The 25,256-nt window shown below is 51.7% G+C and overlaps 1 protein-coding gene and 1 long non-coding RNA gene across 2 annotated transcripts; both read left to right on the top strand.

The window, feature by feature from the left end:
• The first annotated feature begins 3,535 nt into the window (after positions 1-3,535).
• On the top strand, positions 3,536-8,322 carry LOC109495511. The gene is made up of 2 exons (XR_002150933.3): positions 3,536-4,123; positions 6,642-8,322. It is a non-coding gene; the product is annotated as an uncharacterized LOC109495511 (long non-coding RNA).
• Positions 8,323-9,934: 1,612 nt separating this feature from the next.
• Positions 9,935-24,192, top strand: SDE2 (SDE2 telomere maintenance homolog). Its single transcript, XM_023247502.2, has 7 exons — positions 9,935-10,109; positions 15,747-15,864; positions 17,520-17,631; positions 17,877-18,046; positions 18,777-18,891; positions 20,674-21,169; positions 23,860-24,192. The coding sequence occupies exons 1-7, from the start codon at positions 9,990-9,992 to the stop codon at positions 24,079-24,081; spliced, it is 1,353 nt and encodes a 450-aa protein (XP_023103270.2). The 5' UTR covers positions 9,935-9,989; the 3' UTR covers positions 24,082-24,192.
• The last annotated feature ends 1,064 nt before the right edge of the window (positions 24,193-25,256 follow it).

Raw genomic sequence — 25,256 nt, 5'->3', positions numbered from 1 at the left:
CTAGTCCCTTGCTTTTTTTCTTTTTACACCATTTTAGTCCATGCCGGTGTATTCCGGAAAAGTACGTTTCTATTTCGGTCATCTTTAACTTGACGCAAAGGGTATGTTGTGTTGAATGCAATCTTGCGGAATTTAATTTCTCACTTAACGGATTGCTGAGGTTCAGCCGTGTCGTCATGGGTGGCTGTAGTTCATTCTCGTAACTGCCGAATCATTTTGCACCGTGGGGATAAAACACAGCTGCTCCAAGGGGGCGCCTGGGGGGGCTCAATCGGTCGAGCGGTCGACTCCTGATTTCGGCTCAGGGCGCGATCTCGTGGTTGGGGAGATCGAGCCCCGCGTCGGCCTCGGAGTCGACAGCACGGAGCCTGCTTGGGATTCCCTCTCCCTCTCTCTCTGCCTGCCCGTCCCCTGCTCACACTCCCTCGGCCTCAAAATAAATAAATAAACTCTAAACAGAAACCCACAGCTTGTCTAGGGGCAATGTCCTGAGGGGCATTTGGGTTGTTTTGGGTTTTTGCTCCTGTGAACAGGAGACGAGATGCTTGTAAAAGATCTCCCAGACGCATCTGTCCCTGTAGACACCGAGGCCTATTTTGAATGATAGTAATCAGAGCTCTGCAGTCGTGGTGGCCGGGGCACCAACCGACCGGCGGAATAGAGCGGGCCGGAACGAAGCTGCCAGACGTCAGAGGTGACATTTAAGACCGTGAGGAAAGGAGAGACTGTTCAATAAATGGAGTTGGATGAAATTATTATCCGCACGAAAAAGGATGAAGCAGAATCCCTCCCTCGGTCTCTAATAAAACTCAACACCAAATAAAGCACTTTTCTACCAAAACAAAAGAAACCCCGACTGAGAAACACACGTGAATCTTTCTGACCTCGGAGTTGGAAGCATTTCTTAAGACAGGAAAACCCCGCTCAACTCAAAAGGAAACATGGATACATCTGACTCTATTAAAACTAAGAACATTTGTGTGCCTCTAGGTTTGCCGTACTCTCCAGGACTCAAGATTATTCTGCTGCTTTTGAGTAACTTTTTTTAAACATTTTTTTTTTTTAAGTTTACTTATTTTTGAGAGAGAGCACGGGCCGGGGAAGGGCAGAGAGAGAGGGAGACACAGAATCCCAAGCGGGATCCAGGCTCCGAGCTGTCAGCACAGAGCCCGGCGCGGGGCTCGAACCCACGAGCCGCGAGGTCATGACCCGAGCCAAAGTCAGACCCTCAACAGACTGAGCCACCCCGGTGCCCCTGTCCTGCTGCTTTTAGCTCTACCCCCATGTTAAGCCTTTCGTAATTTGAGACTAGATTTGGGTATAAACAGAATTTCAGCTGCCTCCATAGTCCTAGAGAGCACCCCTCTCTCAATCCCACTTGGAATAACGAAGGTCAGAGGCTTGTTTTATTTTTAGGGAATCTCCACACCCAGCGTGGGGCTCGAACTCACGACTCCAAGATCCAGAGTCGCACGCTCTTCTGACTCAGCCAGCCAGGCGCCCCCAAAGGTCAGAGCCTTTCTAGGCTGGGAACGGCGATGGGAGGAAAAGCTTAAACTCTGCTGTTTTGAAGCAAATAGGGCGCGATCCCCACCCAAAAACGAGAACTTGAAGTTAGGAAAACTAAAGCTTCCAACGCAGCTAGTGACAATGAGTAAACGTTCCCTGGCCGAATCCGTATCGAGCACCGGCTATCTGGAGGCTAGAAGCACGGAGGCCTGGTGGAGGGCGAGGGATGCTGGGGCAAGGCAGGCAGGGGTGGATAAGGAGGTGGACACAGGAGCAGAAGAAGCCAGCAGGGCTGAGTCCGGTGGGGGAGGGGCGGAGGTCAGCAGGGCCAGTCTGGGGACCTGACTGTCCCCTATCTGACGTCACTAAGTCGGTTTCAGGGAGGTCCCTGGCAGCTGCGGAGTACAGGTGGGGGTTGCGGAGGGGGCCAGGTGGGGAGGGCTGAAACCAGGCGTTAGCCCTGGGGGCAGAAGGGCTGGGAGAGAGGTGTAAAGGCCTTGGACAGCCATCAGATTTGGGGCATGACAAAGTACGGGGATCTGTGATGACCCTCGGCTTTACAAATTGAGGACACGGGTAGATAGAGGTGAGGGGGTCACTGGGTTAGGGAATCCAGCAGGTTAAACTTTGGGGGGAGGGGGGTGGGGCCTGAGAGCAACTGGGACACCCTGAGGGCAGGCAGCTTGGACGTCTTACAGGTCTTGACGTCTTGTGAGTGTTGAGCTTTCATAGAAAAAAGGTAATGGTGTTTCCAGGAAGCCACTGACGAAAGCCCTGAAGAAAGTCCTAGATGGCGTGCAAATGACCACACAGGGCCCCTGCTTCGGGGACAGCAAATGACCATTTCAACGTGCAAACAAGGTACGAAGACCCGTCATGGGATTCTGGGCCGGGCGCGGACCTCACGTGTTCGCCTGCACCTGCATTCCGTAAAGTCCACGGCAGCAGCTGGCCTTTTTCTGGGGTTTTTCTCTTTGCACAGGTCTGTGACGCAAACACACAAGCGTCTTCCAGATTCGTGCAGATAACAGCAGAATATCACGAACACGAACTCACGGCGCGGCCTGTGGCGGGAGGGAGAGGGGGCAGACAGACCCGCGGGAAGGCGGCGAAAAGGCATCTGGCAAGAAGGTCCTTGATGATAAAGACACGACCGAAGGGAGCCCCAGACACGCCCCGCTCAGTACTTGGCAGTGACCTTGGGGGTTTCTGGCGGGAAGAAGTCGCCAGGCTGGAGGTTGGCCAAACGTCTCCTTTCTCGCTCCGTGACCTACTCTCTTCCAGGCGGTGATTTCTCTGGGCGGCTGCCTGTCCATTCTGCTTCCTCGGCGCCCCAAACCTGTTCTCTGACCCCCGCCAGTGCCCCATTCCCTGGGAACAGCAGACTCACTGTAGGTCTCCATGCTGCAGAATCAGAGCCGGAGCTGAAATCCTGGCTCTGACCCCCCCCCCCCCCCGCCTTGCTGTGTGACTTGGGTGAAGCCACTCAACCTCTCTGAGCCTGTTTCCATACTAGTCAAAGAGGAGTCCAGGGTCTAGGAGTCTCCAGGGTCATTGCTCTAAAGTATGTGTCTGATCGTGTCTCTTCTCTGTTCGAAACCTGCTCTGCCCACGGGGACAGAAGGCACAGGCAGGGAAGAGACTCGGGGGTATTGTAATCGCTGCAGGGTGACAGGTGGCAGCCTGTCACAGCATGACAGGGACACAGTGTAGACTTGTCCAGTCCCTATGTTGTACGCCTGAAACGAGTGAAACGTTGTGCGGCGGCTGTATTTCAACAGAAACGCAAACAGAAAGAGCCTTCTGTGGTCTCTCCTTCTGTGCAGATTGAGGTCTGGATGCCTCAGCCTGGCATTAAAAAGCCCAACGACTCCCCAGCCGTTATCTTCTGCGGCTTCCACCCCTTCCCCCCACCCCCCGCTGCGTGTGTTTTTTTTTTTTTAACGTTTATTTATTTATTTATAGACAGAGTGCAAACGGGGGACAGAAAGAGAGACACAGGATCCGAAGCAGGCTCCAGGCTCCGAGCTGTCGGCACAGCGCCCCACGCGGGGCTCGAACCCACAAACCGCGAGAAAATGCCCTGAGCCGAAGTTAGGCGATTAACCGACTGAGCCACCCAGGCGCCCCCTGGCTGCACACGCGTTTAACAGTAACGTCGGATGGACTTCGCGCTGTTTCCTGAACCCCGAGCTCTGCTCCTCGGGGCCTTTCTAGAAAGTAGCGCGTGTGCGCGAACGTGTGTCCCCAATCAGTTTATCCACGCACACCCCTCCCAAACCCGGCGTCTCCGCTCCGGTCTCTCCTACGTGCCTACGGGATGCCGTGCGTGTGCGCGTGTGCGTGCGCGTGTGCGTGTGCGCGCCGCCACAGCCGGTGTTGGTCTGAGATGCTTTAAGATGCTTGTATTAGGGATTTGGAGCATGTGGCGCACAGACCCTCGCCTGTTTATGTCGCTGTCTCTGCGTCCGGTCCCTTGCCGCCCACCTCTCCTCTCCAGCACTTAGGAGGTGAGAAATGAATGGCGGTGGAATTGAATTGAGCGACCAACTCACACGGCGGGCCACTAAATCTTCGGTGGGAGCTGGGACGATACAGAAGCTCTCTCGACACCGTAAGTTCCTCTGCGCGCTGGCCTCTGCTCCCGAGCAGGAGGAGGGCAAGTAATGCCGTTGTGTTCTGTTATTACCTTGTCCCCCCAGAGGCAGAAAGAACGAGATAGCTCACCAGCACCGATGCTAAAAGCCAGAAAAAACACATATGGTAAAGTAGGTTTTGCGGGTATATGGAGAACGAAGTGTGCTTTTATGTATTACAATGAACCGAGCTCCGTAAATGCCCTGAGGAATTGCCCGGTTTCTCTCTCTCTCTCTCTCTCTCTCTCTCTCTCTTTTTTAAATACCCCATTGGTTAATATTCAACACGTAGATAAAGGACTCCCACAACTCAATACCAAAAATGCAAATGATCCAATTAAAAACGGCAGAGGACCGGAACAGACACTTTTTCCAAAGAACATTTTCCAAAATACATGACAAGGGGTTCAGCCTCATTAGTCATCAGGGAGATGCAAATCCAAACCACAGTGAGGTATCACTTCACGCCTGTTGGAATGGCCTGGGTGGCTCAGTTGGTTAAGCGTCTGACCTCGGCTCAGGTCATGATCTCCCAGTTCGTCGTTCAGGTTCGTGGGTTCAAGGCCCACTTACGGCTCGGAGCCTGGAGCCTGCTCGGGATTCTGTGTCTCCCTCTCTCTGCCCCTTCCCTGCTCTCACTCTGTCTCTTTCTCTTTCAAAAATAAGTAAACATTAAAAAATTAAAAATTTTTTTTTCTTTTCTTTTTTTAATGTTTATTTTTGAGAGAGAGAGAGACAGCTTGAGCAGGGGAGAGGCAGAGAGAGAGAGGGAGACACAGAATCCCAAGCAGGCTCCAGGCTCCGAGCCGTCAGCACAGAGCCCGATGCGGGGCTCGAACCCACAAGCCGCGAGATCGTGACCTGAGCCGAAGTCAGATACTCAACCGAGCTCCCCAGGCGCCCCAAGATTTTACTTGCAAGTAATCTCTACACCCAACGTGGGGCTCGAACTCACAATCCTGAGATCAAGAGTCAACACGCTCCACCCACTGAGCCAGCCAGGGGCCCCCTCCTTTAATTTAATATTAATATCAGCTGGAGGCTGTGTATGAATTTCCTGCATCTTCAAATTGCAGCAGCTAATGTGTGTTGTTTCGAACCTTCTGCCAGCGTCCAGAGGCTTTCCACGGTGATTACAGGATATCATGCATTCTGTTTCCTTTATGACTCCTTCCGAGAGCCCAGATACATGCATTGCAGATTTTTAGTAAATATTCAAAGGAGAGCCCTCTACGAATTTACAGAAAATCGGAGAATCCCTTTATCTTCTCGTCCAAAGGGGCACAAGGCTCTGGGCAATTAAAAGAGAAATTATGTGTTAAAATCACTGTCATCTTATAGTAACTGGAGAAAATTGGTTATTTGTACACAAAACAGTTTGTCTGACCCTCTATTTGAACTGCCTTAAAGTACAATAGGTGTTTAGGAGAGGGGACCGGAGCGGCTACGGGGACACATGCCGCCATATTGGACAGTTGAGTTTTCTTCGTTAGCGTTTAACCCATGTGTTCATGAATGTTCAAAATTCTACCCTGTTTGGTGGGCTTCTAAAATGTGTATCAGAGGGTGCCCGGGGGCTCAGTTGGTTAAGTGTCCAAAGCGTGGGTTAGGCTCAGGTCATGGTCTCTTGGTCTGTGAGATCGAGCCCCGCGTCGGGCTCTGCACTGACAGCTCAGAGCATGGAGCCTGCTTTGGATTCCGTCTGTCTCTCTCTGCAAAATAAATAAACATTAAACAAAAATTTTAAAGATAGTAAAAAAAAAAGGAAGAGTCCATCGATGAGGCAGACTTCACTGTCTTATTTTAAGAAATTGCCACAGCCCCCCAATCTTCAGCACCGACCACCCTGACCAACTAGCAGCCCCCAATATGGAGACCCTTCCAGACACAAAAGGATTACGACTCACTGAAAGCTCAGATGGTGGTTGGGATGTTTTAGCAATGAGATATTTTTTCATTAAGGTGTGTGCATTGTTTTAGATGTAATGCTAATGCACACTTAATAGACTATAATATAGTGTAAACCTAACCTTTATATTCACTGGGAAACCAAGAAATTCCTTTGACTTGCTTTATTGCGATATTGGCTTTCTTGTGGCGGTCTGGAACTGAGCCCACAGTGTCTCTGAGGTATGCCTGTACCCCCCTCCCTCCCTCTCTCTCTCTCTCTCTCTCTCTCTCTCTCTCTATCCACCCTATTGGCTCTGTTTCTCTAGAAAACCCTAATACAGTCAACACATTCTAACGTCAGATCATTAAAAAATATTCCTACAGACCTATGAGTTTTCCAGGAGAAAAATCCCCTTTTCAATGGCTTGGCCATGCAGAATTCATAAAGAACTATGGGTCTTTATTGCCAAGAGAGAAATTGAATTTCAATGTTGAAAGAATTCCAGTGCTCAGATACTCCATTTATGGAAGATGTGTGCTACGCCAGTTTTGCTTTATAATTCTAATACAGTGACCGAAATTAAATTTTTTTTTTTATCGTAACAGCATTATTTGATGGCGACTTACGAATGAGGATAACCAAGAGGCCTTTGGAAGCGAGTGTTGTGATATATCAAACAAGGTAATATCCAGGGCGATCGGGAGTGACCGAATTTATTGATGAAAGTCCACCCCGAAGGAAGATCCTTCCTTCTTGCGGACACTGCAGAGAGGTGGGCTTCTGTACCCAGCACTGGCTGTGGGTCCAGATTTTTCTCCCGGCCGGGCACCGCCACCCTACTTTTCCGGAACCTCTGTCCTCTCCGGCTCCTGCCCAGCACCAGGGCTAAATGCACACCTTTTCTACCCTCAACTCCACCTCGCCCTTGACGTGTCCTGTTTCCTTCTGTCCAATAAAGGCGGCAGGGTGGGGCTGTGCCTTCCCTGGCTGCCACACGTCTTGGGTCCCTGTGTCAGGCTCCGCCTCCCACGCCATCCACCCCCCAGTGTGGACTCCACAGCTCCTACCCAGAAGCTGTTTTTCCATCCTAGGAGCTGACCTCATTGTTCCTGGGGCTGGAACCATCTAGAAGGCAACACTTGCCAGTTTAGGAGTTTATGCACTTTTGTGTTCGTGGCACAGGAGGAGCCAAGCCGTACCATTGTCTTTTGTCATAACGATGGCATTAACAACTTCCTTTTCTTGCCCCTGAGCATGAACATGGCCGAAAACACATCCGTGTGCCCTGAATGTCACACAGGGACGTAGTCTGCAAATTCGCCAGTTTCGGAGCCCTGCTGTCATTGGTAAAAATTGCCAGAATGTCCAGACTCGCTTCCTGTTCTTGCGGCCCAGCGTGACATTTTGGCTCAGTTGAGCCCGTCATGGGTTGCCACACAAACATTGTCGGGAGCTGTCATTTCCTGGCAGGGGACAATTATCCCACATCGCCCCGGGACGCTCTCACAGTGTCCTCCCGGCCCCAGCCAGTCCTCAAAGAGCAAAGGTGGAGCCAGAGTCAACCTTCTGGAGAACGCGGGCAGGGACAAAGCGTGGCTTATTGGAAAGAACACCGAGTATGTCCCCGGAGCAGGGCTACACTATTTTGCTAATAGAGGAACTGACCTCCACCCACTCACCACCTACTGGTCCCAACCCTACATGCGTCTTCCTGTGCCTCCCCTGACACCATGAGGTGGGGAAGGTGACAGCAATTCTATGTTTCCGTAATCGCCGACCTGCCTGGCCACACAACAGTGCCCATTAGACACCACTGTATACTCTCAGCTGCCCAGCTAATCAGCTACCTGCCTAGAATTTTTTCTACTCCTATGACCTTGGCCAGAGCTCTAGCTTTAGGTAACTCAGTTTCCTTGTTATTGTTATTCATTTGTTTAATTTTAGAGAGCTAGACCATTGTGTGGGGGAGGGGCGGAGGGAGAGAGAAGGTTCCAGGCTTAGTGTGACTGCAGGCTCCATCCACCAAAGTCTGGGATCATGACCTGAGCCGAAATCAAGAGTCAGACACTGAGCCCCCCAGGTGCCCCTCGAGTTGTTTTTTTTGATAATAGGAATTTAAGTGTAAGAATGAGATAAAGAGTGAACAGTTTCATTCAGACTTGGTTTTAGAAGGATGAGCTTTAATGCCAGTAAATAAATGATGTGGACTTTCCTTACTAAAAAGGACTAATTGATCTTTACATATTTGAATCATTGCCCTGAAACAAAAATGTTATATAAAGCGAAGCTGGTCTTTTGTCTGTTTGCTTGTCGGAGAGGAGGACCTTTGAGATAGCCATTTTTTTTTTTTTTTTTTTTTTTAATCCCAAGGAAGAAGAAGAAATGAATGAACAAAGAGGCTTGGGGCTTGGCTTGGCTCCCTCGAGGTTGCACGTTCAGGGGGCACTGAGGGTGGACAGTCGGGAGGCTCAAGTTTTCCAAAGTTTGGACTGTGTTGTTTTTTACTGTTTGTTTATTTTTGAGAGAGAGAGCGTGCAAGCAGGGGAGGGGCAGAGAGAGGGAGACTGAATCCAAAGCAAGCTCGGCGCCGAGCTCGAACTCACAAATGGCAAGATCATGACCTGAGCTGGTCTGCCGCTCAACCACCTTAGCCACCCAGGTGCCCCCCCCCCCTTTTTTTTAATTTCTTTTTTAATGTCCGTTTATTTTGAGAGAGAATCCCAAGCAGGCTCCGTGCTGTCAGTGCAGAGCCCCACGTGGGGCTCGATCCCACGAAGCAGGAGACCATGACCTGAGTAGAAACGCAGAGTCAGAGGCTTAACTGACTGAGCCGCTCAAGCGCCCCCCCCCCCACTGTGTTTTCATACTTGGTGGGGCCCCCATGGACTCCAACCAGGGTCACCACGAGAGCCACTCTCGGAAGCACTGCTCTCGAGGCACGACATCCTCACCATTTGGTGTAACTCTTCTGTCCCTGGGCCCTTTCTTTGCGTCCATTTCCCTCTGGTGTCAGGGAAATTAACACACGAGTTAGAGCCTGTAACTTCAGGGGCCTTGACCTTCCGAGTTCGCTCCTACAGCCACCCTTCAGTGACTTCCGAGTCTCTGCGAGGTGTCCTCTGCCCAGTGTCTTCAACCGCATAGGGTGGCCACCTCGGGTCAGCCCTGTGGAGTCCCCGCGCCGGGAGGTCAGTCTGCCTCGCCCTCTGCACCTCGGGGGACTTGGCTGTGCGGGCGGCCAGCCGCGGTCCCCATCGCCCCCGCGTCCCCGCACCGCGGGCCGCTGGGCTCTCCACCCCGCCCCACCCCACCGCGGCCCGCTCCAGGGGGAGAGGGGAGGCGGTGTGCAAACGGCGCCGACAGCAGGAAGCAAGAAGGCCCTGCGCGCGGCCGGCAGCTGCTGCCGAGGAGGTGGGCGCTGGGCCACCGGGGAGCCCCCGCGGCCGCTCCCTGGCCCTTGGGCGGGGCGGCTCCGAGGCCGGAGGAGGCCGCCCCAACCGCTTCCGGGACTGCAGGGCCGCGCCTCCCGCCCCCGGGGAGCGCGCCTCCTCTGGCCCCGGCTCGCCGAGACCCAAAAATAACCGCGCGGCGTCACCGAAAGGGCCGAGGCCCGCGGGCGGCGCCCCGCACCCGCCTTATCGCGCGCGGCCAGAGCGCTGGAAACCCGGCCCCGCGCGGCCTTTTATACGGGGTCCCCCGAGCCCCGCCCCAGCAACGTCTCCTAGCAACGCCTCGCCCGCGCGCTCCGGCGCCTTATCGGCCTCCTCCAGGCCCTTCCCGTTCCCCTCCCCCGCCGGCGCGGCGCGGCGCGGGGGCCCGGCCCACGTGACTGGCCCCAGGGGAGGGGCGGGGCGAGCGGCCGCTGTGGGGGCGGGGCGCTGAAGGCCCCGTGACGCCATCGAGGCGCGCCGGGCCAGTCGTGGCTGTTTCTCCCCCGGCCGTCGCTCGCTGAGATGGCGGAGGCTGCGGCGCTGGTGTGGGTTCGCGGCCCCGGCCTCGGGTGCCAGGCGGTGCGCTGTGCCTCGGCCTCGTGCTCCGTACGCGATGTGATCCGCCGACACTGCCAGGATCAGGTGGGGTTCGCGCTCCCCGGGAGGAGGGAGACAGCGGCGGGCGGAGCGGGGCGGGGCGGGCAGGGCTGGGTGACCAGGGTCTGGCGGGGGCGCGTCTCTTCCCTGGGGTTGTGTTTCTGGGGCTGCAGGCCCCCCAGCGTGAAGGTGCTTCGAGCTGCTGCTGAGGCCTTGTTTTGCTTTTGTGTTGGGGTGGTGGTGGTTCTGTCTCCCTCCAGAGCGGGGAGCAGCCCCTCCGCTCTCAGGCGCTCAGTCCGGCCCTCGGGCTGGACTCTGAGCGCCCCGGGGCATGGTTCCTCCGTGCGTTCAGGAGGCCGTGGGACCCGCTGGCTCCTGAGGCTCATTTCCTTACATTTCCCCTGCATGCACCCTATGCGTTTTGTCCCCTGATCACCCAGCCCGGTTAGCTCCAACCCGGGACAGAGTGCCCTGTCCAAACCCGGGCCACGGGATGGTGGCGGAGGGCGACGGGAAATGGGTTGTTAAGGTCGCCGGTCGGGGCCCAGCCCTCCCACTCGTGTCCTGGTGAGGGCGTGGGTTCGTGCGGTCTGTCGTTGAGATCTCTTCATTTGGCGGTCACGTTTGTCCGTGCGTATTTTTGAACACCTGTCACGGACTTGTGAAGTTCTGTGTGCGGTTTACTTCATAGGCAAGCAAGCAGCTTTTACCAGCCGTAAACTGGTAAACCTTGAACCTGTTTGGTTCTTCAGTGGTCTCCCCGAATCTGCTTTTAATTTTGGCACTTGATGGAGTCGTCTGTTTTTCTTTATAACTTCACGAAGTCCCTCTTTTCCTAGGCTGTTTTCTTCTGCTTTGTTACTTACGGGCTTAACACATGTTAACACTGCAGTCTAAACCGAATTTGTATTTGGACCGGTTCCGTGAGGAAGCAACACGTCTTTCCAAATAATGTGGTTTTTCAGCTTCCCCATTTGTTTTTCTACACTGCAGTCCAGTGTGAAAGCTGTCAGAGGTGTGTTTGGCCATCCAGGTGGGGAACTGTTTTACAAAATGGGTTTTAGTATCTCTGAAAATCTTATTTCATGAATAAGTGAAATATTAGTTTAGTGATTTTAACATCTCTGAAAATCTTATTTCATGAATCTAGTACGAAATACATGGGATTTTAATATCTCTGAAAATATTTCTTATCTCATGGCAGTTGATCCAAAATGACCAGAAAGAATAGGATCTTAATCATGAGAAGTATTGGAAAAAATAATTCTAAGTAAGAGGGGAGAAATATAAATGAAGGATTCAGTCGGGTGCTCAAGAAATATAACCGTGGCATGTGTGAACAGAAACAAGAAACTTATGAAAGGGCATTTGATGAGATACTGGAACGAATAAAAATAGCTCAAGTTCACGTCTGTGCTTTTTATTTTTATTTATTTACTTATTAAAAAAATTTTTTTTAAACATTTATTTATCTTTGAGAGACGGAGTGAGACAGAGCATGAGCAGGGGAGGGGCAGAGACACAGGGAGACACAGAATAGGAAGCAGCTCCAGGCTCCCAGCTGACAGCACACAGCCTGATGCGGGGGCTCAAACTCAGGAACTGCGAGATCGTGACCTGAGCCCCCCAGGTGCCCCACATCTGTGCTTTTTAGAGCCAAATTATTGGGACGCAGGATGAAGTCAGTGTTAGTTCCCACCGAGAGAGTAAAAATCTGTTGGCTGGTCTGCAGCCTAGGATAGCACAGATGAAGCCGGCTGCAGAATTAATAGGAAATTTATTTCTCCCGGGGACCTGGTGCGGTTGTGAAATGTCATCGTGACTCCCTCGGCAGTCTCCTGCTTTCTGATTCACCGAGAAGCCTCGATCTAGAAAATTACAGACTACGAGACACTTTCCTGTTTGAAACGTTATCAGTAAGAATGAAGCATCCCACTCTTTCCTGGAGAATCTAAGTCCCTTTGATCCAGAGAAGCACTCTATCTGGATTTCCAGCCCGGGCGCAGAACTTCAGATTCGGAGTTCTGAACACGACATTCCACGTTTATCTTAACTTTGTGGTTTCCAAGGAGACAGGAGCCTGGATCTAATCTACTTCGTAGTCTGGACCTGATGTTGCCCCTTTTAGACACAGCTCAGCTCATTTTGAGTCTCTCAAAACACTTTCATTTAAATTTCACCCAAATTCCACCCTTGCCCCAAATCCTGCAACAATTATTTTTTGGTGGTGGTGGTGAGACACCCCTGCGAGTGCAACCCCCCGCCCCCCCCCCCCGCCCGCAGTAAGTCAATAAACTTGGCTTTGTTGAACTACTGGTCTGTCTCTGGTAGCCTCAGGCTTTGTGTTCGAAAAACTTGATAATGTGCAAAGGTTAAAGGCCCTTGAATTGATTCTAAATTTCCTTTGCTCCTGGTTTCTACTAGTGATTGTTGACAAGAATGTGACAAGTAGAAAATGCAATTTTGTTGATCAGTTGTCTTAACAAGCAGTTCTTGTTTGGAAATGGAGTGTGGTGTATATAATTTTTCTGCTTTCGCATGAATGTCTTTTAAAGTTACTTAGAATTTTGGGGGCACCTGGGTGGCCCAGTCGGCTAAGCATCCAACTTCGGCTCAGGTCATGATCTCACGGTTTGTGGGTTCAAACCCCACGTAGTCTCTGTGCTGATAGCTCGGAGCCTGGAGCCTGTTTTGGATTCTGTGTCTCCCTCTCTCTCTCTGCCCGTGCCCTGCTTGTGTTCTCTCTTTCTCGAAAATAAATGAGTAAACATTAAAAATTAAAAAAAAAAATTGTAATTACCCTCACTTCGCCCAGTGTCCTGTCCCGTCTTCCCTACTGAATGGCTTACTTGGCGTTAGTTCTCTCTCCCCTGCATTTCCCAGTGTTTTCCCTTTTTCCTGGATCAGTCCTCCCAGTGCGCACACTTGAGCCCACATCCCTTCCAGCTGTCCCCTCATCTTCCCTGGTTTTCTTTATAGAAAATACCCTTGAAAATACCCTACCTCTCCTTCGTTAGGGCCTCCAGTTGGGCTTCCGTGCCCATCACTCCAGCAGACCAACTCGCGCCTTGCAAGTCAGGGTCTTAGGTGTTGCCGTATCTGGTGATCAGTTTCCAGTCTTCCTCTCTCGTGGCCTCTCAGCATCCGTGGGCACAGGAGACCATTCCCTCCTTGGCATGCTTTGCTTACCGGTCCAGGCGTCACCCTCATTCTCTTCCATCTCACTAGCCTCCCTTCCAGTGTCTCTTGCAGCTTCCTCCTTATCTCCCTGGTCTCTAAACCTTAGAGTGGCCGGGCCGAGTTTTCTGATCCTTGTTCTGACGCTTCCTCCTCCCCGACGTGGGCAACTTCGTCCATTCTCAGGGCGGTAAGTACCATCGGTGTGTTGACGTCTCCCAGATGTAAGGCTCCAGCCCAGCCCTCTGCCCTAGACTCCAGACTTGTGTCCCCACCGGGTTACCCCGCATCTCGCATGGCTGTTAGGCCTCTCAAAGAAGCACACCCAGCATGAGACCAGTACTCCCCAAATACGTGCCGTCTCACTCTTCCCCTTAGACCAGATTTTTGGGCTCCTCTGTATTCCTCTGTTGATCTCACTGCCCTCACTCAGGGCACTAGGGCCCCTCACGGTCCTCATCACCTTCCGTCTACCACCCCTGGTGCAGATGGCCCTCGCGTCTCACCTGGATTGTCATGATGTGACGTCTCTGCTTCTGTAGTCTCATTTCCAGTTCACCAGCTTGAGTGATCCTTTTTTTTTTAAATTTTTTTAATGTGTTATTTATTTTTGAGACAGAGAGAGACCGAGCGTGAGCAGGGGAGGGGCAGAGAGAGAGAGGGAGACACAGAATCCGAAGCAGGCTCCAGGCTCCGAGCTGTCAGCACAGAGCCCAACACGGGACTCGAACCCATGAATCTCAAGATCATGACCTGAGCCGAAGTCGCATGCTTAACTGACTGAGCCACCCAGGCGCCCCATAGAGTGATCCTTAAAGACTATAAGTCAGCTCTCAATTTGTTCAAAACCCTGCAGTGGCATCATTCAGAGTAAAACCAAAGTCCTTACAGTGGCTTCTAAGGCCTTCTCCTTCCCCTTTTGTAGATTTCTTCCAGCCACATCGGTGGGGTTGCTGTTCCATGCGTATCTAGGCTTATCCCTCCTGCCCGCCTTTGCATTTGGGCTCTCTGGAGTGCTGTCCCCCACGTGGCCTGTTCTCTCCCTTTGCTTGATTCTCCGCTCAAATGTCACTTGGCCCAAGAGGCTCCTCTTGACCACCTGTATGTAAAATGTATTACCACCATGCCCGTCTGCGTATGCTGCCCCTTCACTCTGCTCATCGCCATTTGACATAGTATGTACTTCGTGTGTTCGTCATCTGGGTTTCCCCACTGGAGTGTAAGCTCCATGAGGGAGGGTCTGTGTTCGCTGTGTTATTCACTACAGCATCCCAGCGCTTAGAAAGTACCTGGCAAACAGTAGGGACTTAATATTTGTTGAATGAACAGGTAATTCCTGTTGAAATAGCTGTGTGGTGTGGTTCAGAGTGAGTGTTCGTTGTGTCTATTTTAGGAAGATACCAATCGTGCATTTTAAAAAAAATTCTTAGGGACGCCTGGGTGGCGCAGTCGGTTAAGCGTCCGACTTCAGCCAGGTCACGATCTTGCGGTCCGTGAGTTCGAGCCCCGCGTCAGGCTCTGGGCTGATGGCTCGGAGCCTGGAGCCTGTTTCTGATTCTGTGTCTCCCTCTCTCTCTGCCCCTCCCCCGTTCATGCTCTGTCTCTCTCTGTCCCAAAAATAAATAAAACGTTGAAAAAATAAATAAATAAATAAAATAAATAAAAAAAATTCTTAGAGCTTGTGTGCGTAAGCTGGGAAGGGGCAGAGGGGGGGAAGGAGAGAATCCCAAGCAGGCCCCACACTCAGCGAGGAGCCCAACACGGTACTTGATCTCACGACCATGAGATCCTGACCTGAGCCGAAATCAAGAGTCCGACGCTCAATGGACGGAGTCACCCAGGCACCCCACTAGTCATGCATTTTTCCTTTTGTTGGGGTTTGGTCTCTTAGCACTTGATGTTACAGATTTAATTGTGTACTTCGGAGGGTACTCCTCTGTTGTCTCACTTTATGGCATCACAGACTTGGTTAGAAAGACTTAACAGTTTATATATTTTTTATCTACCACTTGTTCTGAGAATTTTTGAAATACACGGAGCGGGCTTAGCGCTATGCCGGCTTCTGCTGTGAGTCGGGTACACGAGCAGAGATCACCGCCGCCAGCTGGCCCAGAATACTTACGGTCACTTCCAAACCTGTTCGGCTTGACATTCCCTGTTTACAAAAGTCAGGACAGAATGGGACTTGCAGAGTTAACTGGGTCTGAGCCCCATACAGCTCCCTACCTTGTCTCTGGTTTCCTGTCAGAGAAGAAGGCAGCGGTTTTTATTTTCACCCAAAAGACAAAAAGTTCTCGTACGTGTCATGGTGAGGTGTCAGGAAAAAATTGTGCGAAATGACTTTTTTCTCTCAGTAGTTTCGACTCTCAGTTCAGCAAATGCTCGTCGACCACTCGCTCTCTGCGTGTAACTGGAGTAATGAAAAGATAACAGGCCAGGCCCCTTCCTGCAGGAAACTCGTATTGTCTCGTAAACAGCATTTAAAAACCCCAAACTTGTCTCTAGGATGTTCCAGTAGAATGCTTCTTCGTGAAGTGCGACGGATCGCTCACGGACACCAGTGACAGAGTGCGGCATGGCGCCGTCTATAGTCTGGAACCCAGGCTCCGCGGTGGCAAAGGAGGTAGGACAGGAGCGGCGGCTGCTCACCATGGAGCCCCCACCTTGAGCCCCGTGCGTTAAATTCACCAGCTCCTTGGCCTCTGTAGTTTCCGGTTTTGTTTGCCTTCTGAACTCCTTGAGTTACTTACCTAGTTTTGAATATTTTCTCTTTCATTCCTTTTTTTTTTTTTTAAGTTTATTTGAGAGAGATCTCAAGCAGAGAGTGGGGGGAGAGAGAATCCCACACAGGCTCTGCACTGTCAGCACAGAGCCTGATGCGGGGCTTGATCTCACGAACCCTGAGGTCATCACCTCAGTCAGGATCAAGGGTTGGACGCTTAATTGACCGAGCCACCCAGGCACCCGTTTCTTTTATTCTTTTTGAGGACTATATTGTCTGATTAGTTTCTACCTTCGTCAGCAGGATAGCACTCGGGCAACCTAGGTTCTAAAACTTCGGGGAAGATTTGATGAGAGATGATCATTACTCTGTCCAGTTTGCTGAAGGAGGAACATTAAAACAACTAAATCGGCTGCTTTCATCAAGATTTTGTCTGGTTATTGTAGCTCCAAGGGAGGACTGACGTCAGCTTGTGAAATAACAGTCATTTCCAGGTCGGGGTAGATTGAGGGAAAAGAAACGAAACGAGCCAACACTGAGAATAACAGGGGTTCTGGGTATTTCTCCTGATGTACTGGCCTGTAATCCCGAAGCTTTCTCAACACCTACCGTGATTTGGTGCGGTTTTCAGAGAGCTGGCATCGAATTACAATCATCCTGCTGCTGTTTGAAACTGTGTCCGGGAGAATGAAGCTGATCATATGAGCCAGTGACAACTTAAAATTGCTTTTCCTTTGAAACTCACCGCAAAATCTCACCATAAATTACTTCTTAATTTTTTTATTAAAATTTTTTCTAAGTATATTTAAGACAGAGAGAGAGTTGGAGCACCTGGGTGGCTCAGTCGGTGAAGCGTTCGACTTCGACTCAGGTCTTGATCTCGCTGTTTCTGGGTTCGAGCCCCGTGTCAGGGTCTGTGCTGACAGCTCAGAGCCCGGAGCCTGCTTTGGATTCTGTGTCTCCCTTTCTCTCTCTGCCCCTCCCCCCCACTCGCGTGCGTGCTCCCTCTGTCTCAAAAACAAAAAAAAATTTTCTTGAAAAATTAAAAAAGAGACAGTGGACACGTGAATGCGAACGGGGGAGGGGGTGGGGGCAGAGAGAAGGGAGAGGGAGAACCCCAAGCAGGCTCCACGTTGTCTGCACAGAGCCCAATGTGGGGCTTGAACTCATGAACTGTGAGATCTTGACCTGAGCTGAAACCAGACGCTTAGCTGACTGAGCCACCCCACGGGCCCCTCACCATGAAGTTTTGTTTAAGTTCTTCATCCGGGAATCTTGGGATCTGTGGCACTGGGCAAAGCCCTCCGAAGAGTCAGTGGTGTGGACGCAGTGTTGCGGAGATCCAAAGGAAGGGCGAAGGTGTGAGGCTGAATCGAGTTTATCGGTACTTTTACCTGGGTGGGGTCCCGACATCCCTTTCTTAAAAAAAAAAAAAAAAAAAAGAATGAAAGAGATCCTTTTTACTCTTGTGGCCGAACACTGTTTTCGCGAATTGGCCTTTACCCACCCCCTTGAACCCCCTCAGCTGCTCTCTCCCAACGTGTGTATCTGCTCAGGGTTCGGATCTATGCTCCGCGCGCTTGGTGCTCAGATCGAGAAGACGACCAACCGAGAGGCTTGCCGGGACCTCAGCGGGCGGAGGCTGCGAGATGTCAACCACGAGAAAGCGTAAGACGCCCCCTGTTTTGGTTGTTTCGAAGAGAGCGGTGTTTTCTGTCGGTGGTGGTCGTGCGCGTGCCGTGCGTACGGGAACGTAGACTTGAAATGTTAGCGCTCTCATCCATCGCTCTCGACTCTCATCTCTCCCTGTCCGAGGGAAAGTCACAGCACGCGCGGGACAGGGCGAATTTGTCGCGGGGGAGGGGCTCTTTCTGCGTAAAGGGGCGGGCGCGTGATCGTCTCTCGCGTCCCAGGATGGCCGAGTGGGTGAAACAGCAGGCCGAGCGAGAGGCTGAAAAGGAGCAGAAGCGTCTGGAGCGGCTGCAGCGGAAGCTGGCGGAACCCAGACCCTGCTCGGCCAACCCCGCCTACCAGCGGCAGTGCCACGAGATGGCCGAGCGCCTGGAGGACTCGGTCCTCAAAGGTGAGAAGGAGGCACGCCGTCCCCCGCACACGGAGGGCGGTCCTCGGGTCCCTTGGGTTACAGAGCCCCGAGGACCGGATGGAGGCCGGGGGGTGGGGGTCTCCACTCAGTGACAACCCACGCTCCTTACGCCCCAGCACAGACGGCACACTCACACGGTGTTTGTACTTGACTCCCGCGGGCCCCAGGTAAGAACCTCCTTGTGCTCGGTGGGGGTGCCCTGTGTCTTCAGGAGGAGTTGAGACCTCAGCACGTTTGTTTCTAGTTTTAGGTCAGTGTTTTTAATGGTATTTTAAGGAGAACGACGGTCCTTGGCTTCCGTGTGTGTTTTTTGTATCCAGAGCGTTAATGCTGGGGCCGTTGGGGGTTCGGCTGAATCAGAAGGAATCTTTTCAGTCAGGAGGTTATGACAGAGTGATACCCGAGTGATGTGTACAAGGGGGCAGACCAGCAGGCGTGGGGAGGCCGGACACGAACCTGTCCGTGTCAGGGCTGCAGACTGGATGCTGGTGTTCTCAAACCTGCTTCCAGAGCCGGAATGCTCAGTGCTTAGCTCTGTGTAAATTTGAGGTGACTCTCACAGTAACCGTAGCAAATCTTGGTCCGATAAGAGACTAGATCCGGAGCTTTGGATGACAACGCAGTTGTCTTGTAGTCCGTACTGGTTATGACTTCTTTAATTGTCCTTAACTCCTGACAGCGTAACTGAGTTGTTAACACTTGTGGTTAGGTATGCAGGCTGCTTCCAGCAAGGTGGTGTCGGCGGAAATTGGGGAGAGTCGGAAACGACCCAACAAATCAAAAACGGACAGAGGAGCCCGTTCAGGGAAGAGGAAATGCTTTTGGTAAGTATGTGCTTCGTTTTCATCGCGAAGAGATCTGTGCGGACTGACGCATTTCCTTCTTGTCTCTCTGGCATAAACACTTTTAGTTTTTCATTTTTATTTATTTTTTAAGTTCACTTATCTATTTTGAGGGGAGGGGAGAGGGAGGGAAAGAGGGAGGGAGAGAAGGAGAGAGAGCATGCCAAGCAGCCTCTGCACTGGCAGTGCAGAGCCCGACGTGGGGCTTGAACCCGTGAACTGTGAGATCACGACCTGAGCCGAAATCGAGGGTCGGACACTTATCCGACTGAGCCACCCAGGCGCCCCTGGCATAAATGCTTTTTAAAGTAATGTTTGAAGGGAGCTCAGAAATTTCCAGAATGCCTCGGTCTTCAAGTCTGCACGGTTGTCACACTGGACACACCGCTCGTGGCTTCTGCCTCGAGTACCAGGCATGCCGTCTAAAGGAGCAGGGTTTTTTTACAGTGAAAGATCACCCAAAAGTAAGTTTATACTTGAATTATTGTTTGGCGTTGAAAGAGTTAACTTTCAGACATTCTTGGTGGAAGCTGAACTTTCTAGATTGTTCTGTCTTCTCTGTGGTTTTTCACGGTCGTTACTGACGTGTTTGGCCGCTGCCCGACCTCTCCTGGCCTCTTGTGCACTTGCCGCTGGAAAGCACAGTGGTGCCTTTTCTTGTCCGTCCCCGGGAGCTCTCCCGCCCTTCCCACTTGGTCCTCCGGTTACTAGTTCTAGAAAATCCCTTGGGCCGAGTTCTAGAAAATCCGTCTAGATGGATCTTGCTTCCTTGTTGGCTTCCGCCTTGGGGATAGAAAGAAAATTATTAACCGAAGACCACGTAACTCTGCGAGTCCAGCATAGAATCTGGGGTGTTCTTTGTGAAATAGGAATCAAGCGTTCTTGAGAGAAAAGGTAGCGGTGTTGTGTGTTGGGGCAACGGCTAGCGAGACAGAGACAGTGTGAGCAGGGAAGGGGCAGAAAGAGAGGGAGACAGAGAGAGGATCCCAAGCAGGCTCTTCGATGTGGGGCTTGAACTCACGAACCGCGAGATCATGACCTGAGCCACAATCAAGAATCGGATGCTTAACCGACTGAGCCACCCAGGCGCCCCGAGATATGATTTATATACGCCAAAGTTCACACGTTCTGATTGAATAGTTGTGTGAGTGTTGAAAAATCGTGTAACCGCTACCAAAATCAAGATACAGAATATCGCATTTCCCTAAAAATTGCCGGTGTGCCCCTTCACGGTTAGTTCCCGCACCCCCAACCCCGAACCCCGCTGATCTGTGATGGTTTTGTCTTTCTGGGGGTGTCCCACAGCCCTGCGTGGCTGGGATTGTATGCGTCATTCGTTCCTCCTTAGTGCCAAGTATTATCTTTTCTATCTCTCCTTTCTCCTGTCGATAGTTCGGGAAGTTTCCAGTTTGGGGCAATTACAGACTTTTCTTTTAACTGCTTGTTATCTTATCTAGTTTCTAACAGTTGAGATTCATAGGAGATAGGAAAAATAGCTTTAGACAAAAATCAGTTTTGCTCTAAGAGATTCACGCCTTTAAAGAGGAGTCCTTCTCGGATCTTTAGGACAGTGGGTTCCAGGCGGGTTCCGGTCGTAACTGAATCTCGCCATCCGCTTATCCCCTGGAGTATCTTCTGGAACTTACCTGCCCTCCATCTCCAGTGAGCAGATACTTGGATCCGACAGGGCCCGCTCCCTGGACAGGCGGGGGCTCTGTCCACATAGAAGCTGGGGGTGGTGTCACGCCTTTCTGTCCCCTGCAGGTTGGGCACGGAAGGACTAGAGACCGCGGAGGAGTCCAGCTCAGAGACCTCGGATGGCGACGGGGAAGAAGCTCCCGGCACTTCAGGAGTGAGCTTCCACACTCCCAGAAACAGCGATGGCGCTGAGGCGGCAGCCGAATCTGCCGGTGGCTGTCCGAGGGCGGGCGTGCGGGCTGTGGACTCTAGGCCCCCGGAGCCGCCGCAGGCGCCCGGGCCAGGCTCTGGGTGTGCGGGCTCCGCGGACGCCGGGCCGGGCCGGACCTCCGCCGGGGGGCACGAGCGGGGGACCGTGGCCGTGGAAACAGAGAAGAGCCTGGAGCAGGGAGGGGCCGGGGGCGAGGAGCCCGCAGAAGAGGGGGCGGCCGGGGCAGGACCGACCGAAGAGTCACAGGCACAGGCACGGGAGGCGACTGACACGGCTGCCGAGGTAGCGCCCGGAGAGTGCGGGGGAAGCGCGCCCGTGACCAAACCGGAGGACGGCCGGTCAGGAAACTCGGTAAGTGACTTGGGGCCCCGTCTCCGGCCACGTCAGCCTTATGGCCTCAGTAAGTCCTTGAAATGAAAACGTGCTTTCCCCCCCCCCCGGGCTGCTTGGGGGAAGGTCCGTTAAATGACCAGCGGTGCGATGAGTGAAGCTTGCCTAACCCCTCCGAAAATCCTTTTCAAGTCTGGGGTGTGTATCGTTTTGCCACGGGGCGGTGTCCCTGGTTCCCTAGTTTATCGGTTCTCAGCTGCGCATTTACCATTTTAGTAATCTGTGAATTTGGACACACGTCACATATCATAGTTTAGTTGGTATCGGTTGTCCTTTTTTTTTTTTTTTTTATGTTTATTTTTGAGAGAGTGCAGGCGCCCACGCGCGAGTGGGGCAGGGGCTGGGAGGGGGACACAGAGGGTCCGAAGCGGGTTCCACACTGACAGCAGCGAGCCCGACGCGGGGCTCGAACTCACGAGCCGCGAAATCACGACCGGAGCCAACCGCTGACGCCCAACGGACGCAGCCCCCCAGGCGCCCCTGTTTATTGTTCGTCGATGACACAGACGATAACGAGCCATGACGCGGCAGATGGCATTTTAGAGGGGCTGAAATGTGCTCATCTTCTAGCACCGGATCCCCGGTTGCTTTGTTTCGTTCTCGCGTGCGAGACTGTTGGGACAGTTGGCGTCAGCGGGACGTGACGCTGTCTCCGCAGGGAGAGGGGCAGCTGCCTTCTAATTTGTCTTCGCACCTTAAGCTCTGCATCCCGCCATCAAAGGATGGTTTTCGCCGTGCCCAGTGTCCCTCCGGTTGTTCAGGACTCACGGCCTTCAGTGGACCAGCTTCCAGGAAGACTCTTCAACGTTTACCGTTTGATCTACTAATGATTTGCTTTTTAGACTAGATGCACCCGGAACTACCTGCTGTCCTTCGGTAAACACGAAGCCTATCGTTGTTTGTTTAACCAGCACCTTCCCTACCCTCAATTTCAAAGCAGGAAGGCATCGATTGCATTCTCTAGGGAGGACAGTGGAATTGTTTATGCAAAGGGCTTTAATTTGGCTCTCACGCCATCTCTGCAAGGGTCAGCCTGTAGCTTTTGTGTTACTCTTTTTTTATGTTTACTTTTGAGACAGAGAGACGGAGTGTGAACGGGGAAGGGGCAGAGAAAGAGAGGGAGACAGAATCCCAAGCAGGCTCCAGGCTCCGACAGCTCGGAGCCCAACACGGGGCTTGAACTCATGAACTTTGAGATGATGACCTGAGCCGAAGTCGGCCGCTCACCTGACTGAGCCACCCGGGCGCCCCTATAGTATTCTTATACATTAGAAGCTTTTTCCCGTCTGAAGTCATAGAAACGTGAGTAAAGGGATATTTTAGGCATAGGATAAGGAGTAAGACCCGGTTGACTTCTTTGAGCCTTCAGTCATGGAAACTGTTCTTGGTGGGGAGGTACGGATGTGTTCCTCACCACCGTGTGCAGCCGTAGGTGGTGATTTAGGATTTGGCCAGAAATAATGAAACCAAGATTTACTCCTGAAAGCTACCAACATGGTTCTTTTTAAAAAATAAAGTTCAACAAGAAGGATTAAGATTCTGTCCCTAGAACTCTTTAACGATTGAGAAATAACTTACTGTGACGGAAAATTACTCTTCTTGAATATATATTTTTTATAATTTTTTTAATGTTGATTTATTTTTGAGAGAGAGACACACAGTGTGAGCAGGGGAGGGGCCGAGAGAGAGGGAGACACAGAATCGGAAGCAGGCTCCAGGCTCCGAGCTGTCAGCACACAGCCCGACGCGGGGCTCGAACCCACGGACTGCGAGATCATGACCTGAGCCGAAGTCGGACGCTTCACCGACTGAGCCACCCAGGCTCCCCATTGAATATATTTTTTAAAAACTCCCATATGTGAACATTTTTGTCCTTTGCAGAGCGTCCCTGGCTAGAAGTATTTCCTTGCGTCTGAGAGTCTGGAAAGGCTGCCGGACGGCTCGAACGATTACAAGGCTGTTGAACCGTGTTTGGATTTGTTGAGTTATAAACGTGGGAACTCAAACAGTCTTAATCATTAAGTTAGAGCGTCAGGGTGATGGAATCAGAAGATGTGCAGGCCTGGAGTCTCATGAATGTTAAACTTTACGAGGGTGCCTCTCTTGGTTGTAACAGTGTGGGGCTGGGCTGGATGTGTCTTGCTGTTTGACCTACTGGAAAATCCAAAAAAGAAGAAAAGTCATATTAAGAATCTGGGGGGGGGGTGGTGCCTGGGTGGCTCAGTCGGTGAAGCGTCCGACTCTTGGTTTCGGCTCCGGTCATTATCTTGCAGTTTGAGAGTTCGAGCCCCGATTTGGGCCGACAGCATGGAGCCTGCTTGGGATTCTCTCTCTCTCCCTCTCTCTCCGCCCCTTCCCCTCCCGCTCTGTCTCTCTTGAAATGAATACACTTAAAAAAGGGATCTGGGCATCTTGTAACTTCTGTGACTGTTCTGAATGCTTGTTTCTAAATGTACAGATGAGAAATTCATGGTCGTCAGTGTTCGTAATGAGAATCTGTGTGGAATGACACGTAGACGATTATTAAAATTCAGTAGCGAGATACGGCTAATTAAATGAGAATTCCTTGATCAGCAGAGCACCGTGGACAGTTAAGGAGAGTCCTCAGGGGGAGGAGCTGGTTTTAAATACTTTCTTTTCTTTCCTCTCAGGATCCTGGTCTGGCAACTCTAGACTTGCTGGCATTCACCTCCGCGGCGGAAATGGAAGTGCTGGGCTTGGACAGGCTCAAGAGTGAACTGACGGCCCGGGGGCTGAAATGTGGGGGCACCCTGCGGGAGCGGGCCGCCAGGCTCTTTTCTGTCCGCGGCCTGGCCAGGGAACAGATGGACCCCGCTCTGTTCGCCAGGCCGCCGAGGGGGAAGAAGAAATGAATGGCCGTGGCCGATTTCCTCCTCCTGTATCGTCTGGCGTTTCTAACGTGCATAGTGGTGGCTCTTGGCCATTCTTCCTGTTGATATTAAAGCTGACTTTTTAATAACCCAGTTCCAACTCTCCTTTTGTTCGCTCTTTATAGAATTAATGTGTGAGACCGTCTGGGCCGGAAGTTTTCTTTGCGGGATGGGTTTTTATAACAGATTTCGTTTTCTTTAATACCTATAGGGCTGGTCGGCCTTTTGGTTTCCTCTTGTGTCGTTTAGGCAAGTCATACTGTTGACCCTTGAACATCACAGGTCTGGGAAGCACGGGTCCACAGGTATGTGGGTTTTTTTCAGTAAGTACAGCACAGCACTGTAAACGTATTTTAGGATTTTTCCCAGTAACGTTTTCTTCTCTCGAGTTCACTTTATTGTGAGAATGCCACCTGCAAAGTAGGTGTTCAGCCGCCGTTTATGTTCTCAGTCAGGCCTCCCGTCCACAGGAGGGTAGGGGTAGCCGGGGTATTTGGGGACCGTCAAAAGTTACACACGGCTTTTCGGCTGCCCGGGGGTCGATGCCTCTAACCCCTGCATCGTTCAAGGGTCAGCTGTGTTTTCGAGGAATTTATTCATTTGACCCAAGTTGTTAGTTTTTTGGACATAATTACTCATGGTGGTCCCTCCCTGTTTATTTATTTACTTTTTAATTTAAGTTTTCTTTAATTTTGAGAGGAAGGAAGGGAGAGAGAGTGCGCACAGGGGAGGGGCAGAGAGGGAAAGAGAGAGGATCCCAAGCAGGCTCCGCGTTGCCAGGGCAGAGCCTGACACGGGGCTTGAACCCACGAACCGTGAGATCACGACCTGAGCCGAAATCAAGAGTCAGATGCTCAACTGACTGAGCCACCCAGGCGCCCCTAGGCCTCTCTCTGATACAAGTATTTAAAGTTACACGCTTTTCTTTAAGCACCGCTTTAGATTGGTGTTAGATTTATTTTGGGTTGATTATCTGGAAGTATATTGCCTACTTCACAGGGGTTTGTTTTCTTTCCCCTAAATACCTTACTGATTTGTGCTTTCATTCCATCCAGGTTGGAGGATATGTTTATGGTTTCAATCTTTGTAGTCTTACTCATGATATGACTCAGTACATGGCCTGTCTTGCTGAGCGTTCCACATACATTTGAAAAAAA

The sequence above is a fragment of the Felis catus genome, chromosome F1 (assembly GCF_018350175.1).
Source record: "Felis catus isolate Fca126 chromosome F1, F.catus_Fca126_mat1.0, whole genome shotgun sequence".
NCBI lineage: Eukaryota > Metazoa > Chordata > Mammalia > Carnivora > Felidae > Felis > Felis catus.
Note: the sequence above shows the minus strand (reverse complement) of the source record. Positions and strands in the feature narration are given on the sequence as shown.